This window comes from Colias croceus, chromosome Z (genome assembly GCF_905220415.1).
Source record: "Colias croceus chromosome Z, ilColCroc2.1".
Taxonomy (NCBI): Eukaryota; Metazoa; Arthropoda; class Insecta; order Lepidoptera; family Pieridae; genus Colias; species Colias croceus.
In genome coordinates this window covers 800,580-820,964 of record NC_059568.1, presented here as the reverse complement: position 1 = coordinate 820,964, position 20,385 = coordinate 800,580, and the positions used below count along the sequence as shown (strand labels likewise).

At 34.3% G+C, this 20,385-nt stretch overlaps 1 protein-coding gene across 1 annotated transcript in view; it reads right to left on the bottom strand.

Annotated features, from left to right (window-relative positions):
• The window catches only part of LOC123705356 (eukaryotic translation initiation factor 4 gamma 1-like), a 37,700-nt gene that overhangs the window by 15,736 nt on the left and 1,579 nt on the right, over positions 1-20,385 (bottom strand). The window contains exons 2-11 of the mRNA XM_045654099.1: positions 18,432-18,580; positions 16,617-16,732; positions 15,289-15,423; positions 9,060-9,118; positions 8,418-8,543; positions 6,908-6,970; positions 6,178-6,260; positions 4,072-4,753; positions 876-1,253; positions 353-634 (exon numbers count right to left, since the gene is read on the bottom strand). Coding sequence (XP_045510055.1) covers positions 353-634; positions 876-1,253; positions 4,072-4,753; positions 6,178-6,260; positions 6,908-6,970; positions 8,418-8,543; positions 9,060-9,118; positions 15,289-15,423; positions 16,617-16,732; positions 18,432-18,580 — 2,073 coding nt within the window. The remainder of the gene's footprint in view (positions 1-352; positions 635-875; positions 1,254-4,071; positions 4,754-6,177; positions 6,261-6,907; positions 6,971-8,417; positions 8,544-9,059; positions 9,119-15,288; positions 15,424-16,616; positions 16,733-18,431; positions 18,581-20,385) is intronic.

The window sequence follows — 20,385 nt, the reverse complement described above, 5'->3', positions numbered from 1 at the left end:
CTCAAAGGTGACTGATATAGTGATCTATCAACGCACAGCCCAAACCAGTCCAGTGGATCGGGCTGAAATTTGGCATGCAGGTAGATGTTAGGACGAAGGCGTCCCCTAAGAAAGGATTTTGATCAATTCTACCCCCAAGGGGATAAAATATGTATCATGTTTATTTATCTTTTCCACGCAGGCGAAGCTGCGGACAACAGCTAGTAAAATATAAAAGTTTAAATTGTAAACCTAAGTATCACAAGGGACATGAGTATTATTATAGATGTATTTATAATCGGCTCCACACACACCTGAAACACCTACTCAAAGTGAACTATGAGCAATGAGATATAATTAGCTGCGTACTCACCATCACTATACTTGTGTTTAGGAACAAAAGGAGCGGCAGCAGGAGCCTCCCCTTTGTCCGAGAGCTCCTCATCCTTCTCCACTTGCTCAGGCTCTACATTACTAACTCTGTCAGTCTCATCTTTACCATTTTCATATGTTTCTTCCTTAGTGCTAGACTCGGTGCTAGCGTTTTTATTTTTCTTACTATTATTCTTTGTATTCTTTATTGACTTCTCATTTTTGTTCACATCTTTCACTGTTTCGGCTACTTCAGTCGTGTTTCCATTGGCAGTGTCGGGATCTTAAAATTTGATTGGAGATGAGTGGTTACATTTACTTGTTATGTTACAAATAGAAACAATAAATTATTTTATTATATATTTTAACCCATTGACCACCGAGCAGCCCGATCGGGAATAGACACAATAGATTTTCTATTGTGTCTGTGATTCCGGAGGCTGAGGCATTAAATGCAAGAAAAATTATATTAAAATATGTTAGAATACTTATCACATCAAATATAAATCAAAGAGGAAATGTACCTGGAGTTGTATTATTGAGATTAATATCTTTCATTTTAAATTCAGGATTGTTTCGAGCAGCACTAACTATACTCTGAGTGAGTTTAGCTTGAGCCTGGCTGGCACTCTGCTCCTCTTCAGTGGGCGGCTCTGGCAGGGGTGATTGCTCTTTGGCAACCTTCTCAATACTCGACAACAGTTGGGTGGCAGTAGGAGTTTGGGATTCAGGGAATGTCTCACTATTTTCTACAACCTCCGCCTTCACGTCGGCTTCAGGCTCAGTCTCTAAAGTTGGAGTTTCTACAACTCCCTTTTGTTTAGTCTCAGTTACGTTAACTTGACTGTTTTGACTAGTTGGTGGGTTGATAGATTCCGGTGTACTATCAGCCGAACTAATCACTGAAAATTATATATTTGGTTAACAATACATTCAGTTCTTTTGTTGTCTAGGATAAAATATGCATGCTCCCACTATGATGTGCATATAGATGTTGCATACATAATCACAATAGTGAATCAAAGTTAACAAAGAAGGCACATGTTTCAAGTTATGATAACACTAGAGGTTAAACTTTTCATATTTGAGATGATAATTAATGTTTTTCTGTAATGCAATAAAAAAAAAGAAATAACATAGATTAAAACACCATGGTGTAAAGAGTGAGTACATAATATATAAACTATATAATAATCTTTTAAAATGAATTATATTCCATTTGGCCTTAATATTGATTGGCAAATCACAATGGAATACATATGATTGATCACTGAGGAACTTTGTAAGCACAGTGGACAGACTATTCGACACAAAATCGTTGTAGACTATAAAAAGATTCTCAAAGCCATAATTACGATAGAATTTGTTAAAATGATTGCATAAAGTCTCGAATATACTGTCGTAACTTCACCTAATCTCGTTTAGTTATGGATATTATATGCATACCACGAAAAGCCATGTCTCGAAACTTGTCGAAACCACCATTGTTATATTGAATAGGTAAATGAAGATTGGCTGGCGGTCAGAAATATCTTGGGACGAAAGCAATTTTTGATGGAATATACTGACTATCGACAAAAATGGCAGGCTAGAGCGCAACCGAAGTTGCAATATTGCAGGAGATTTCAACTTGACAGTAATTAACTACAGCGAACTAAATTAACATAATGCACCGCTTGCACATCCAAGTGACGATTTTTCGATCGTACCAATCACTTTTTGTGAACCAAGTTTGAAGTCTATAAATAGAGACGTGCGGTATAATTTCCACGTGGGAGTTTTCAGCTCTATCTCACTGTACCAACCTGATTGTCAGACTATAATAATTGCGTGGCACTGATCACTAGAATGTTTCCGATATCCAATTTTATTGAGTTTCGAACGATCCCCGGTACAACGAAAAACGGCAATATGGTAAAAGAAAGTCCAACAAAAGGTCACTCAAGGATCTAGAATGGCTTTTACTGTTAAGCACTCGTTTCACTGCGATCACTTATTTCATAACTTAAATAAAAAATGTATAAAATAAAAACGTTACAATATATTTTATTATTTTAAAATTTTAAATATAACAATGATTTAAATAATTAAAACGCAGCCATGCTCGCCGTGACTGAAGTAAAATCCGCCATGTTGAATTGTTCCATGCGGACAGATGACCTAGTGTTGTGCGCAGGTACGGAATTGATCCGGTTATGCTCGCCCTCATTTCTTAGAATTAATAAATAATTCAAACGTAGATATATTATACTTCGTACAAGTATTAGATTTTATTTATTCGCTATTTAATTTACTTTTAAAATGACTCTATATTTGATATTATTTAAAAAAAATGTAAGTTCTCGGAAAATCGATTCTGACTCGGAATCGATGATGTGGCTTAGTAACGATGACATTTGACTCGTTTTGGAAATGTCACCAAGATAAAAATAAAACCGGATCTATCGTACACGTATTACCGAAAGCAATGAAATAATTTACAATAATTTAGTTACTTGAGTAATTATTTTCGAATATACTTATTAAGATAAAAAAAAAATTCGAATATTTTTTATTATACGCTAATAAAAATATGATTTTAATTACAGTTTAATATATAAGTATATTATGCTTGATTAAAAGTTATAAATTATTTCTCTGACGATAACTTTTAAGCAAAATTTATTTTTTGTTAATCCATACTATATATACTATATTATACTATATACTATTTTAGGTAGGTACTATTAATATTATAAATGCGAAAGTAACTCTGTCTGTCTGTCTGTTATTCAATCACGCCTTAACCACTGAACCAATTTGCATGAAATTTGGTATAGAGTTATATTGAGAAAGGACATAGGCTACTTTTTACGCCGGGAAAAAGGATAGGTTTTATCCCGGAAATCCCACGGGAACGCGTACTATGCGGGTTTTTCTTTAACTGCGCGTGCGAAGCTGCGGGTGGAAAGCTATAGTAATATAATCAGTTTAGCATATAATAATATTATATTATATGCTCAACTGATTTTTATTTAACAATTAATTTTTATAGATTTACCTACAGCTATTTTATAGATTTTTTTGATGACGGATAGGATATATCGTAAAATAAAGTAGGTATATAGGTATGTAATGTGCAAAATTATTTTGCTTTTATGTATGTTTGTCACTGTAGGTATTTAGTTCTTTTTTTTTTCAAATTAGATACGTCACGCCGGAGTTTGTTTGTACAAAGAATAGTCAAAGGCAGTTTATTTTTCATTAAGTGATTAGTAAAGAAACTGTAAAATTTATTCTCACAATGCTCAAAATTACCAAAATGGTGCATCAACGACATCACAATAATTAAATCGTACTTACCATTAAGAAAAAAAATGGAAAATAATCTGTGTACACAATATACTGACAATAATGCAGTTTCGTGGGAATACTTTCGTAAATGAAAATTTCATGCTATATTGTGCTCGTGTAAAAATAAGGGCCACTTAGTTTCACTTCAAAAGTAAAGTATTTCCAAAAAGGTATGTTTGGTTGTTAAAAAAATTCGATTCACTAATAAAATTAAAATACATACACTTATGTATAAATAAGCCTTAAAACATTCGTCGGAAATATGATAGGTAATTATAATAATAATAATTATTGTAATAATTCAATTTTATTTTTTTGCGGAAAGTACATTGGAGGTGGCTACAAACCGTCAAATGGCGCTTATTTATCTGGAGGGGTGGTACTTACCAACAGCGGTGGGCCCGTTGGGCGTGGGCCCGGGGGCCTCGCGCGCGGGCTCTTCGGGGCGCGCGCGCTCGCGCGGCTCCCGCACGCGCTGCGGCTGTGGCGCGGGCGCGGGGGCCGGGGCGGGCGCGGGGGCCGGGGAGGGCGCGGGGGCCAGGGAGGGCGCGGGGGCCGGGGCTGGCGCGGGGGCCGGCGCGGGGTCGGCGGCCGGGGCGGGGGGTGCGGGCGAGCCCGCGGGCGAGGTACGCTCCGGCGCTTCCGCTTGCGTCGCTTCTTCTGATTGCTTTTGAGTTTCATTCTGAGGCACGTTCGGTTTCTTTTGTTTCGGTTTCTGCGTTTTACTATCTACGGCTATAGACTGAGTTTCACTACTCTTTTGGTGTTTAACGTTTGTCATTTTAGGCACTATAACAGGACTGTCGGAGATCGCCGACACGACCGGCGTCTCCACTTCCGCTTCGGGTCCTATATTCTTATTATCATTTAATATATCAGACTTTACTATATTATTATTAATAGAATTTATTGCATTCGCTTGAGGTTGCGTCGGGCTTGCGGTTGTAGCAGGCACTTCGTTACTTTTAGGTACAAAGTTCGATTTGGCAGCGGCCTCGCAGTTCGTTGGCTGGTTGGCGGCTTCGCTCACCATCCGGGTGAACTCCTCCACGATGCTCTGCGAGTTCTCCTGCTGTGTGCAAACACTGCTACTTCAGACATTTATGTCACTCACCTTACTCATCACTTTACTTTTTACTATAGAATTTAGAAAATGGAAAGATAGGTTATGTTTTTTTTAATTTTTACACACACACATTGATTTATTTTTGCGTACAAGGAATTGGTACTTTATATACAAAATGGTTTTCTACGACAGTGATAATTATATAGCACAATTATTTTTGGTTATTATACAAAACAAAACAGAGCGAAAGACACATTAATCTGTCGTAATAGTATACTGTCGTACTTATAATAATCTTAAATAAGTTAATTTTTAATTAAACTTATTTTATTCACAAACTACGAAGTCAAATAGAGGTTTATAAAAATGTATTTTCTAAATAATAATTATTCATATTAAATACAAAGATTACCATATAATATAATATACAATATAATATTAATAATATGTTAATTATAAATATAATATTCTCAATAATTACAATTGGAATGACAACCAATCCAAGAAACATTTGCGATACATTTTCCCATAAATATTTAGTTTGTGTATTTTCTAATGAAATAATTTTTTATGATAAAATTACATTCTAAATCTGCACCTGGAAAGTAATATTGGGGATGGATATTTTATAAATAAGTAAATAGAGTAGCAGCAGTATAAAACTACAATTTTGATATTAAAAAGGTATAATATGCATAGATAATAAAGGCAAAAGAATTGAAAATAAAAAAAAAACAGAACTGGGACTAAACTTCTATGAGTGAGAAATGTAGTAAATTGCCCTTTTATGTAAAGCAAAGAGAAGAATTTCCCTTTTACACGACTGATCCATGTAGGGTTATGTTTTTTGTGATTTGTTGATATGGTGATGATACAAGTAGTCATTAGGTTATTCGGTATATTCAGTCTAAGCGGTTTATTTTAATGTTTTATTTAAAAATATTTACAGATTTTGTATTCACAAAATTAAGAAGTTTCAGCACTTAAAAGAAAAGAATCCAGGCTTCCACTGAAGAAAATCTACCAAATATCTGCTATTTGAGACCAACAAATACTATAACTTCTATTAACTCAACTATTCATTGTTAAAACACATATTTTCTTCTCCCTTTTAAGAATCAAATAACTGGAAGGCGAAAGAGACGAAGCTCTGCTTAAATATATCAGCGACTGATTAAAAAAGGGTCAATATGCTATAAAAAAAGTATATCATCAACAATTTTCGTTCATATGAAGTACTTAAACAACAATACAATAAATTCAATACTTAAATACATTCTAATACAACAAACTAATATCAAAATACGTATAATACTTGTTTGCCAACAACAGTGCTTAAAGTGTCTTCCGTTACTCAAAGTGTATACACTAAAGTGCACTTTACACTAAAGTGAACACTTTACAGTAAAATGAGATGAACATCTTACCGGTTGCGGCGTTTGCCTCTCACTGGACTCTCCGCTCACATTTTGACTATCATTAGAATATAACTCCGTAAATATATCTTGTCCTGTGAACAATGTTTTATGATGAAATATTATGTTGCTTTTAACAGACATACACTTAAATAAATAATATTAAAATTAATACTCGTATTTATGAACAAACTTAAGATATTAAAAACTACATACAATACCTGTGTATTTTATCCTATCAATAAATTATGTCGATTATAACTTTTAATTGATCCCAAATAACAGTAAAACTATATATTAAAAGACCAAAAGGATATACAAATAACAGAATAGTAATTTTAATAAATTTGCCCACTACGAAATTTTTAAATAAAGAGTCATTAAAAAAAATGCCACATGCATAGAAACATAGTAAATTGTAACCGTACATACAATGTTAAAAATTAAATATATTATGTATACCTAATAGAGAATGCAAAGAGAAAATATTGGATTTATCATACCTTTACCTTTACATAATTATAAGTTTAAAGTCGTGAGTGCCATATCGAGCTAAGATATTGTTCTAGTGTAGTTCTATATTGAGAGGCGGAGGTACGAATCATGGGTTAGTTTTATTTATTTTATTAAAGACTTAGCTGGTAGGTCACCTGATGATAAGTGACACCGTTCATGATATTTTTGATAAAAATAGTAATAATGCTATATTTAGTATAGTAATTATTGCTATAATATTACTCACTAGTGACTGGGTTAATAATAGGCAGCCTGTGGGACGTACGTTTCGCTGGGCCTTGTCGGATACCTGCAACAATGTATATGTATGCTCTCACATATAAACAACAACACGATATTGTGTTTATTTGTTCAATAAATAATATTGAATCTCTGTGTGATGCAGTAGAAATTGTGTCGGTGTCTTTTGCGTAATTCGTTTGCGTATTGCGTAGGTACAAATTCTTGGGAAGTGTGCGTGTACGTGTTATATGGTTGTGTGAGGTATATGTGCGTGTACTACACGATTGTGTGTGGTATATGCGCGTATTCTATACATATGGTATAATATGGTCGTGTGTGGTTTATGTGCGAGTACTATATTATGTCTGTGTGTGGCTTATTTGCGTTTACTATATGATTATGTGTGGTATATCTGTGTGTGCTATGTGTGTATACTACATGGTTGTGTGTGTTACACGTGCGTGTACTTTAAGATCATGTATATTTTTATAGTCGAGCCAATTTAATAGGCAACATTTGACGTCTATCAATTTTATCTTCGAAGAGAGGTAACCTGCTTAAAAACATCGATTAAAGTGTATTAATCGATACGGATTTGAAACATTTGTCAATCGAATTTATTAATTTATGATGATTTTTATTCACAAGTAATCAATGCATTCGATTCTAGATGTCAGATTTCGATTTTTAGAGTAACGTCTCTAGTATTTAAAAAGAAAAAAGGTTTATTGACACAAAATTGTAGCGACGTCAGTTCTTCAATTCAGAAATTGATTATTATGTTTAGGATGGTTTATCAGTAAAATGAAATCTTAAAATTACTTGTATCTATTGTCTATCGGTCATTATTATTATAAATATGTAATCGTAATTGAAATAAGTTAAGCAAATGTGCAGTTCTAACAAAACGAAATATCATGTTATTCTATGTCGTCGTTACTTGGTTACGTTGTTGAATTTTGTTGAACTGTCAAATGTTGCCTATTAAAATGGCTCTACTATACATGCACACATCCGTACTTGTGCGAGTGTTATATGATTGCGTATGCTTTAGTTCTTACAGACTAACGGCAAGATATAAACGGTGGTGGCTACTTCAGCCGTCGCTACCTGTCGACGGCAGTCGTCGACGCGTCGGCGGCAGCAGTCAATACGTCGACGGCTGCCGTCGACAGGTTGCGACGCTTGCAGTTTGCGTTGACGGCTAGCTGCAAGCGATTGACGTTTGACGAGAGCCCGTGTGTTATGTGTTTGTACTATGTTATGATTATCTGTGTGTTTGTACTATATTATGATTGTGTGTGTTTGTACTATGTTATGATTATCTGTGTGTTTGTACTATATTATGATTGTGTGTGTTTGTACTATGTTATGATTATCTGTGTGTTTGTACTATATTATGATTGTGTGTGTTTGTACTATATTATGATTATGTGTGTGTTTGTACTATGTTATGATTATCTGTGTGTTTGTACTATGTTATGATAATGTGTGTGTGTTAGTACAATGTTTACCAGGTATCGGCATGTGCGGCGCCGGTTGGTGCGGCAGCGCGGGCGCGGCGGTGGCCGGCGGCACGAGCGGCGCGCTCCCCCGCCCCGCGCCCGCCCCCGCCACGCTCTGCCCGTTCGGGTAGTAGTCTGGTGGAAATTCATCATTTTACATAATATTATAACAACTCATCGTACGGTTTGGGTACTTTTGTGTGGGCTAGTGGCGTCGTAATGACATTTAGCGGACAGTAATGAAACTTGGATATGCGTTCATATACAACGTTTTGATTAGAATTCTCAAATAAATAAAGGAGAGGTAAATGAATAATACAAAATCAAATATCTCTGTTTCTAATACGTTTCGAAATGTATGTCCATAATAACTTTTTCACACAATATATTATTGCTCTTTTATAATATCTAAGTTTCATCACTGTCCGAGAAAGTTCATTACGACGCCAACTTTAACCAAACCCCTTTATAATGATAAGAAAATTGATGATTATACACATACAAAAACAGATTAAGCTATCTGCATACCCAACAACATATTTATACTCACTTAAGAACAATAAACAACATTTCACTAACCAATTAGATATTTTACTTAATTATTGTTAATATATCATACAACAAATACTAATATAATCAACAAATACTCACATTGCGGTGTGTGACCCGTTGGTGTTGAATAGCTGATGAAGGGCATATAGGGGTAGTACCTGTGAATATTGATAAAATTTAATACTAAGTAGTATCTTACTACTTAAATTCTAATTTCTTAAGTAAATATTTCCGAATATTTCAGAAAACAATCTCATTATTTACATCATCAGCATCAATGCAGAGACATGACTCGAATCACTCAAATCATAAGTGAGGCATTTCCAGCAATAATTATATCGTCCAAATTTTATTTAAGTTTATTATATAAAATAAACTTCTGCAAAATTTCTATTTTCCACAATAAAAGTCATATTCATTAAACTTACTACAAAATATAGATATACTAAGGTATCAATCATAGATTAGACTAGTATACATGCACTAAGTATGTTGCAGTGAAAATTTCAAATCTGACTATTTAAAATTCCCGCGTGTCCTGTTTTTGCTCGAAGACAGGATAACGGCCGTGACGTGACCTAGTTCCATATACTATTATTGATTAATGTAGGATGCACTAGTTTTGTTACATGCAGCAACATGTGCTTCGATGTTGTCAAAACAAAATGTGAAATATCTTGAAAAAAAGAAGATTTTCACGATTTTTGTGTGGATAGATGGTATTGTTAGGGCCTCAAAATAATATTGCAATGAAAAAATGTATTCAGGGTCTAACATAAGTAAAGAAAATACGTTTAAAGTTCGTATCGAAATAAGGGCATTGTCTCCATCGCCTTTTACCGCGGAAGTGATCGAGTGCTTGCTTAAGTATTGTGGAGTCGAATTTCGTAAACAGGACTTTAATAACTTTATATACAGTGCTGTGAGCAGTGAGCATGATGAAACATTGTGAAGTGAAACGGACCCGTATTATTAGCATATATTCATTAGCTTGTTCTTTTTATAATCGTGTAACAAGGTGTAGTGTATCAGATAAAAAAAAAAACATTTTTAACCGTTAGTTACGTATAGAATAGTGAACAATACATGTAGGAAGCATTCATACTACGTTTGTATCAACGGAAGCTCTTTTTAAAGTATGTATTATACATGTATTTAGTTTTTTAAAATCTTGGTGTATCTACATTAATTGTAATATAATACGTGATAATAATTAAAAAACAGATCCGATATGTGTAACTTAGAAAAAAGGACATTAGGTAGATGATACCTGAAATTGCCAACAAAATTTTAATTCCGCTGTCATTTTCATGATTTCATTTGCCGTTTTATTTTTGATATAAATGTATATTGCATGGCATTCGCATATGCGACATGACAACATGATATTAAATACAGTGCTTTTATGGATTGTGAAAATAGTGCATTTGAAGAGTTCGCTTGCTTTATATAATTTACTAGCTTACCGCCCGCGGCTTCGCCCGCTTTGTCTAAAACTCAACTTCCTCTTGAATCACTATCTATTCAAAAAAAAAACTCTTCAAAATCCGTTGCGTGGTTTTAAAGATTAGAGCGTACAAAGGGACATAGGGACAGAGAAAGCGACTTTGTTTTATATTATGTAGTGATGCATAAAATATAACAAATAGCTAATATTTTGTGTATTCTGTGTGTTGTATACAACGTGAATTATGATGTGGGTGTTTAAAGAAGCTATCAATCATTCTACTACCATGATTATAATCAATATCAATAAATATATAGTTAAAAATCATGCATGTGCAGTGTGGGGTAATAAAACACAACCTCTTTTGGGACATAGAACTTAAATTCAATTTTTACAAACCTTTAACAACATATTCAAAAAACCCTTCATGATTTACTTTGTATATTATAATAAAAATATAATTACATACCGTTTGGAAAAAAAATTCAGTAGTATTTTTGAGTGTATTGTCAAAATAGTGATATAATTTATAAATTTGATGTAGATAAGCAATCAACACACAAAAATACTTCTGTATATTTGTCTACTTGAGACCAATGCATTCAGATGGGGTGTAAAGTTATAGTGCTTTTAAACTATATATAGAAATGGTCTAGGAAATGATTTACATAATTTTAGGGTATTTTGGTGAATATCTTTGGATGGATTACTATTTATAAATATTTAAGTGTTGGGGGTTGAGGTTGAGGGTGCATACATGAAGTGGTTGATGTAAATGCCGAAAGTGATAGAATATATTAAATTATTTTTCTTTTTTTACAAAACAAGCGCTTTTCGAACATTTTACACCAATTATTACCACTGCTTGAGAGTTAAAAATATAATACTACAAAATAGTTTCTTCTAGTATCTATTAAAGAATTTAAAGCACATTTCATCTAAATACATAATAAAATGTACTTCAAATTCCGTACTATATAATACAAAACTTATGTTAAATACTACAGGGCAATCGGTAGGCCTTTAATTTACTATTGTAACGAATAGGATACATTATAATAAAAAAATCTATAAAAATTAGGCTACTTTTATAATCATAAAATCGGATATATAAATATGAGGTAATCTATGAATTAACGAATGATTCGAGACTGTGATGAAATAGCTTTTTTATAATTGCCCAATTACTCTACACTCTATTTAAAAAATTCAACAATCTATCAAATATTGTATTGTTTACCTTCTACATAATATATTCACATATTCAAATTCAAATTCAAATTCAAATTATATTTATTTGCAAGAATGTAGTTACAAATTATAGATGTTTTCATTACAATATTATGTGGCTAATACATTCTACCCATTTATTGGGTGTGCAAATATTAAAAAAGAAAGTTGATTAGTTTAATTATTTAAATGTACACACAATTCAATTTTCACAATTACGCGAACGCACTACGATTTACACGATTATATCACTACACACTTCACTTATCACACACAATTCAGTTTACACTACTTCAAAGTCATAAATTCTTCAATGTCATAAAATTGTTTTACCATTAACCAGTTCGTCAGTTTATTTTTGAAAAGATTTACTGGTAGTTCCTTGAAATTGTCCGGTATTTTATTATATATTTTAATAGCCATAAATGTTACACTGTTTTTAGCTTTGAGATAACTTCTCTGGTGAGAAATATCTTAAAAAAAAACACTTTCAAATAGGAAAACACCGCGTATGGTGAATGTCTTCTGTAGATAGGATTTTATTTAATCTTTGTATGGTTTGAGGCATTACTCCGCATATTTTGACGTAATTGACTTTGTCTGCGTCTGTGAATATACCTATAATCCGATTATAAACTATCTTTGTTATGTTCCCTTGAACATACTACGATTTTAGGAACCAGCCCGTTGCAACACTCATTTATTCAATAAATACTTAGTCCGGCCATTAATATTGTTATAATAAAAAAAATAATGAATTTGAATTTGGAATCTGTCATTTTTATCTTCGCTTTCTAATTTTCGCGCCAATCGGTGTTAAATATTTTTGTGATATGAAAATCGAGTGGAATGATATAGAGAACGGAATTGCAGTGAAAAACTTGATAGTATGGCATGAGAATATGCTTCTTTTTATGTAATAAAACATTTGCTTTTTGTATCATCAATAGATTTTGCATATGCAAAGAAATTGTTAGTATTTTGAATATAACATAATATTGTTATTGTGGCGGTCTAGTTTATACATTACTAAAAATGATTATTCTGTCTTGATAAGTATTTTTATAAGTAAAGTAGTATAAGTAATATATTTTTTTAATTTCTAGTGTTTCTTTAATTAGTTTAATTGCAGAACAATAAATTAAGATAAACGGATTCTGTTATTCATTTTCATTCATTATATTCCTACACCTATCGAACAATGCCAAACTTAAACTATATAACAACACTATTTTTAACCGACTTCAAAAAAAAGGAGGAGGTTATCAATTCGGCCGGTATATTTTTTTTTTTTTTTTTATGTATGTACACCGATTACTCCGAGGTTTCTGAACCGATTTACGTGATTCTTTTTTTGTTCGATGCGGGATGGTGTCGAATTGGTCCCATAAAAATTTTATTCGAATAGGACCTGTAGTTTTTATTTTATGAGCATTTTTGTCTGTAGGTATTTGTAAATTTTGCAAGTGCAAGTTTGAAGTCGGTTGTTTTTAACGCAGTTATCACTTGTGTATTCTTAATAACAACAAGCAACCCAGCCCATCAAAATATTAGAATACTGATCTAAAGCTAGTCTATCTATAAAGCCATCAATCAGGAACTACTTCTATAAAGACCTCCAACTAACCCTCGTTTCTCATAACCTTTTTATCGGGTTCATTGACCCCTCACTGAACAAGCCGTGATAATAATAAAAACTACTTCTTCTATCCACATTGCCATTAAGAATGTCAAAACCATAGATTTCTAAATAACAAGACACTAGAAGTCGCAAGCGCGTAACCTTGTCGCCACTCAGGTGACTTCCAAGCCACCAGTGCGATCGTCAATGTTTAGTTGCACTCTTTCAGCATTTCCCATTGCGGAAATTCTTCCACAAGTTGTAATTATACTAATAAAGGCATAACAATGAATGACGCTGTCGACCGTTCTTATTATCACGTTTAACACAAATTTCAACCTTATTTGTATGTGTTTAGGTTCAAAATAATATCTATTGAAGTTAACGCCCTTTGTTGTAGAAAAGCCGTATTGTTTTCGTATTGGGGCAAAAAGAAACAATACCTCTCATATACCTAGGGATGCTTTTCTTAAATAAACCGTAAGATCGTGCGTTAGGATACATAATATTTAAAAGCTGAATTTAATATTTAAGTTAGTTTTCACTCAAGCTGTACAATAAAAGGTATTTTGAACTATAATTTTACTATAATTTTACTTGTGTGTACTGTTTAGCTATCGGCTTAAATGTGTTGATTTTGGCAACAGTGGTTTTCATACTAATTATGACATTATAGCAGTTCTGGTGTCTTATTATTTAGATTTATATAGTCAAAACCTTTGAAACGCGACAAGAAACCTGTTTATTTAAAACTAGCTTTCCACCTGCGGCTTCGCCCGCGTTTTCAAAGAAAAACCCGCATAGTTCCCGTTCTTGTGGGTTTTCCAGGATAAAACCTAGCCTATGTTACTCGTGGATAATGTAGCTTTCGAATGGTGAAAGAATTTTTAAAATCGGTCCAGTAGTTTATGAGCATATTCATTACAATCAAACAAACAAACAAACAAAGTTTTCCTCTTTATAATATTAGTGTAGATAGATTGCGTACCTACAGATACTACAGATTACCGCAGCTGTAGCACGTAATATTGTAATGGTGTTAAAATAAACTTTTCTTCAATGTAATGACAAAGTTTACCGTTACACCTATCACAAAAGTGACGTAATTCTTTCGCGCGCGTGAGCAACAGTTGCTGCTTATTTTCCTTTTTGATACGTAATTCTTTATGTTTGATGTGCAGTGATGTGTTATTGTTTACTAGATTATGTGCTCTTTACAGTGATGTATAAATATCATAGTGTTTCAATCGCCAAAATTCATAATTTTAACTAATAGCCAACTACTGGGGGTGAGTAAACACGGCCGGTTTTGTTGTTGTATTACGGATTATTGTAATTAGATTTTTAGAAAAGAATACGTTATTTAAATACAGAAACTGTGTACATTAAGTAAAATAATAGAATAGACCTATCTAGAGGCTTATATTTAAGCAGATTAAGCATTTATCGGACCAAGGTGGCCAACGTAAACAAAGATCGCGTTGTGCCGAGTCATTTTTATTTGTTTATATTATAGATTTATCAAGTATCATTTGTTTATATTAAGCTATTATTTTAAAGGACGTATAGTCTAGTTTCAAAATGAGTTAGTAACAGTGAAGTCGAGGGCATAAATTTGTCGTAATAGAAATAAAAGAAAATCGGTCAAAAAACGTACAATTATGTATTATCATTTTTTTTAATTATATTAAATTGTAAGTTCGAAGTATATATTTTTTCATTAACTGATTACTTACTTGATTACCTATCTTGCATATTTTTTTTTTCTTAATCTGAGCTATACTTTTCTTTTAACAAACGTTTTTGTCGAGACAGGTCACGCGTTTTTTTTTTGCACACCTAGTCTCTGCGATCGCAGACAGCTAAGAAACACCCTATCGCTAAACGGCCGTGTAACTTTCGTACCCAAGGACTGGCAAGTCAAGTCGGTCACAAATCCACTATTTCACCAAACCACTAGGGGCCACCAGTAGGGCCACTGGTCCACGCTGGGCCACGCTGGCCGTCGCTGGCCCACGCTGGGCACTCACCCAGGCGCGGTGGAGCGCGGCGGCTGGTAGCTCTGCGGGATGGCCATGTGCGCCGGCTGGAACAGCAGCGTGGGGTGGTACATGACCGGCCCGCCGGCGCCGGCGCCCGCACCAGGGATGTACGGCTGCTGTTGTCTGTAAAACCAAACCAAATTATTATATCACTAGCTTTCCGTCCGCGGCATCTCCCGCTTTGTCTAAATCCTAATAAAGTATATACAAAACCGTTCCTCGAGAACCAAAACCACATCAAAATCCATAGTGTAGTGTTCAAGATTTAAGCATGCAAAGGGATATAGGGACAGAAAAAGCGACTCTGTTTTATACTATGTAGTGTAGTAGTGATAACAATAGCATCTTTTCTGCGGTGCATTCTGAGGACCCATATAGTAGGCCGAGTAACCATCTGCCATAAGATATTCTTCATATCTCGAATAGTGTTATATTGCAGACTTCTTACAGTCAGTCATAATCAGGCTGCAGCTGGGTAAACACTTCCATAGAAATCCCTAAAATATTGCAATCCTATATGGGTTGTCTATAAAATAAATCATCAAGAGGACCCAGTATGTTTCTTCTGGTAATAATCTCTAATTGAATATGCATGAATTTTACCATCAGTGAAGGAAAACGATGTTAGGGAACCTGTATGTTCATGAACATTGCAAAATTATCCTGCACTTGGACATTACGGAGTTCTTGATACCTCAAAAAAATAACAGGCGTATATTTATTCTTCTTTTTTAGCGCCTAATTTACGCGATATGAGATGATCAATTCGAACCAACCCAACTTCTGTGCAGGTCGACCATATGACAATCATTTTCAAATTTAGATAGTTAGGTTATGTCACTCGCCTTCTATGCGGTTAGTCAGTGCATTGTATACTAGCGGTCGGCACCAGCGGCCGGCCCAGTCTCATACATATCCAACGGTGAAACGATTTTTTAAATATTGACAGTTTCTGATACCACATAACGTACTAACTTCAAAGTGCAGTTAGTAACTACTGTCTTTTTACCGACCTTTCCTGTTTACCAGCGTGCCTTAAAAAATGGGACCGCGGCTAATGGTCAGAATTCATCCATGACTTGACTACCTTCCCATACTTAATACCCGTTAAATTATCGCCATGTAGTGTACAATTGTACATAGTAAATCTTCTATATAATAAAATGAATCGCCAAAGGTTGCTAAGCGCAAAACTCAAGAACAGCTGCACCGATTTCGTTAATCATTTTTTTATGATATTCCTTGAAGTATGAGGATCGTTCTTATAGGGAAAAAACCCCAGCGAAGTGGGGTTGGACCGCTAGTATTATAGTTACCTTGCATGCGTGCTAGGCCGGGTGGAGTGCTGGGCAGTCGGCCTATACTGGAAGTTGGGGTACTGCGGCCTCGTTGGCGGCGTCGCGTTCGGTGGCGACACGTAGTTGTGCCCGCCCTGCAAACCAAATGTCCTCATGTAACTTCATTTTACTCATCATCTGAAGCCTTTTGTTGTCCACTGTTGGACATAGGTTTAACTCTTAACCATTTTTTCATTGTACTCACATAGCAAAGATATAAAATAATAAAGGCTTAATTACCTACTCACAACAAAATTATTGTTTAAAAAGGCATCTAATGGTTATAATTTTTTTTTTATTAAATTGAGTATTTTGTTATGGAATAGGTCCAAGTCCACCATGTGTTACTGAATATGCTCCACTGAATCCAATATTAAACAATCGACATTTAACTATTATTAACTATTAAATAAACGACACTTCTATTGGAACCGCTCTGAAATCATCCTATTATATTACAATTAAGCATATCAATATTGAATAACAGAAATCGATAAAGTTAAATAAGGTCATGAAGATTATATTTTCTCATGTATACTGATGTTAATGACTTGAACCAAGTATTTTTTTCATAATAATTATTGCGTGATTTTACTCCTCGTTATGGATCCTTTTTAAACGTATTGTTTTCAATGAAATCGTTAAAGCTGTACCATAGTTGAAAGTTATAAACTGTGTAAACGATTCTATTGAAGTCGAGGATTATGTGCAAACTTGTTCAAGTACCTCTATCAGTTATATCCCAGTTCAACTTAGATATAGTTAGCTTTACCCAGGAAATTGCGTACTTTATGGATCTATTGATGTAATATTATACCTATTTAGTTTTTTAATATGTATTGAATTAAATTTTTTATACATTAAAAATCTGGACATTTAACAATAAATATGTGATATGATGCCGTTTTATAATTACGCAGTTTAAAATAAGCCATTGATTAATTATTTCATCGTTTTAATATAAAATAATATAAAACAAGATGGAAATGAACAATTCAGGCATAAAACATATACATAGACCACAGCTCCATTTTAAACAGGTGGGCATGCGGTTAAAACCTGTTTGTACTATATTGGATTTAAATTATCATTAACACAAAATGTATTAAAGCCAATATTGTGGTAATAAGCTATACATAATGTAAATTACAATTTTAACATTAATTGAGCTCCATTGTTTTTCGTTAAATTTAATAGCAATGAAACCTTTAAAATGGTTTATCAATAATTCGAATAAAACACCCACATATAGGTATAATCGTATACAAACATACGCACACGTTAGTACCGACACGTGAAAATTGAAATGTTCATTCTCTTTTTCTTCTCGAATAAAATTTAATGAAGTAATGCAATGAAAACTTGGACATGAATTGAGTCGTGTTTAATTGGACCGTGGGAGCCGCACATGTGTGACTGCAGTCTGTATATACCGATACGTATAATATATTATATACTGTAAAGACTATCTGACCGCCGGTAACTCATTCTCTTAATTGCAAAGTGCATAGTATGGAAAATTGACGGGTTTCATTCTTTAGAACTCTTTGTATAAAACCTTGGTATTTTTCCTATTGTTGTGATAATTAACGTTTAAAGCTTAAGCTATTTATTAACTCTTTTAATATATTGGCTTCTTTGATATATGCGCTTAATAACTTAATACCAATAGTATAAGTCTTACATTGAATAAAAATAAATCCAAATAAATTACTGAAACTAGTTTCAAATTAAATAAAGTTGAAGCCTTGATGATAATTATTAATTACATTTACGAGTAGAAATAATACCCACCATGTTATTCTTGGACATTTCGGGCGGTGGTGGTGCGGAGGGCTGCGGCGCCGCCTGGGTCCTCATCGCCTGGTTCTGCCCGGAGCCCGCCATGTACGGGGCCGCGCCCGCGGGGTGATAGCACTCCGCCCCCGCTCCTGGGATCGGCACTGCAGATTGTATTACTCGTCACACGCCAACCGCGAGCTCGCCGAGGCTTCGCGAACGGTAACTAGGCGGCTACGACACGAGTGGTGATCGCTACGAACGATGCGGCCGGCTCTGTGCAATTCGCCGAAAGCCCACGTGCATTGCACGCGCCACTAAAGGTGTCAACTAGACGCAACCTGTGCCCGCACGGGAGGCGCGATGACCACACACTCGTGGTCGTAGCCGCCTAGCACGCGGTCACGTCTGACACGCGCGCGCAAGCTGTGGCGAACTCGAGCGCACACCCGACTGTGCATCGAACGAAAATAAATCCATTGTTACGGTGCGAATGGATTTCCTCACATTATTTATATGTTCTTGTACTTATTTTTACGCATTTCGACTTTTTTATAACGGATTTGAAACGCCATTTCATTATATTAAACAACATAACAGGTCGAATCGTTCGAATGTTTTCATAACATAATAATTTAAAGCGATTTTACTTTCGAACTGGGCAAAATAAAAGACCGCTTTCAATAAATACATTCGATTAATTTGTCTTTAGCCAACATACGCTGCCGTCTCGTGTGTGCACGAGATAGTAATCAATAAAGCTTTGATATCTATCGTCTCGCCCTAATCCTCTTACGCCAACATACCTTTTAGTACCTGTCGTGACGTATGACCTTGATCTAGTATATGCAGGCTACCTACTATAAACAGGACATGAATGATTCTAACCCCGAACATATACTACACTGTATTTGCCTCGGTATACAATTTAAATCGAGTACTAGTACTAGTATATTAATAATCGAACACATACATATATAATACATAATATGGAAACACGTGCATGTAACGTCTACAACCGGGGTCACGAATTTATAGTTTCGTTTAGGCGAAATATGCTCACGATTTCCTTCCTAATAAAACTTACTCAACGGATAGTCGCTATGTCAATAAAAAGTTTTGTATTTATAAAAGAAGAATCGTTAATAAGTTAAAAGCATTATAATTTATACAGTATTAAGTGGAATAAAAATAAGATAGAGTCGTACTACTGCACTAAGACCACAAGGCAAATCGAGCTAGATTAATCACGCATCCTAGATTTCAAATCAAAGCAAGAATTAGATTTTCCTTACAATGCTATATCAGATATACGGGTGTCTCAGTACGGGTTTTTAGTTTTTTCATGAACAGCTTTTTTAATGGCTGTTAAATAAATTATGTACCTATTACGATCCAACGAGCTAAAAGATTCGAAGTAAAAAGACATTATAAATTGTGTGAAGAAAATAATATGGAGTTTTCCGCTCGAAAGAACTCCGTTAAATTGAGATTTATTTAATTGATCGTTTTGGAGCGGATTGGGCAATTTTCCTTATCCACCCCCATCTTTTTTTTATATAACAATATGACTTTGTACGCAAATTTTCCATTGAACTTGTAATTTTCATAAACAACTGCTTAGAATAAGCACTTCCTGCGTCTAAGACTACTTTATCACATACAAATTAAATCATAAAAATATTATTGTTTTGGAACTGTACCGCTTGTATACCTATACCATACCTATATACTCATAATTATTTAATTCTAGCCTGCCGTAGCCGTAGCTTTGTGAAATATACATGACGTAAATTAATAATGATAATTTATTCACCTGTTCAATATAATTTGCGAGATTGCTCATTCAGCGAAAACTACCTACTTTAAGATTATCAACGTTTCATTCAAGTACTTTCATATAGGAAGCAATTTATTTACTCGTTTATTTTTTGTTTAAGGAGAAATACTAGTTAAAATATGTCCAAAT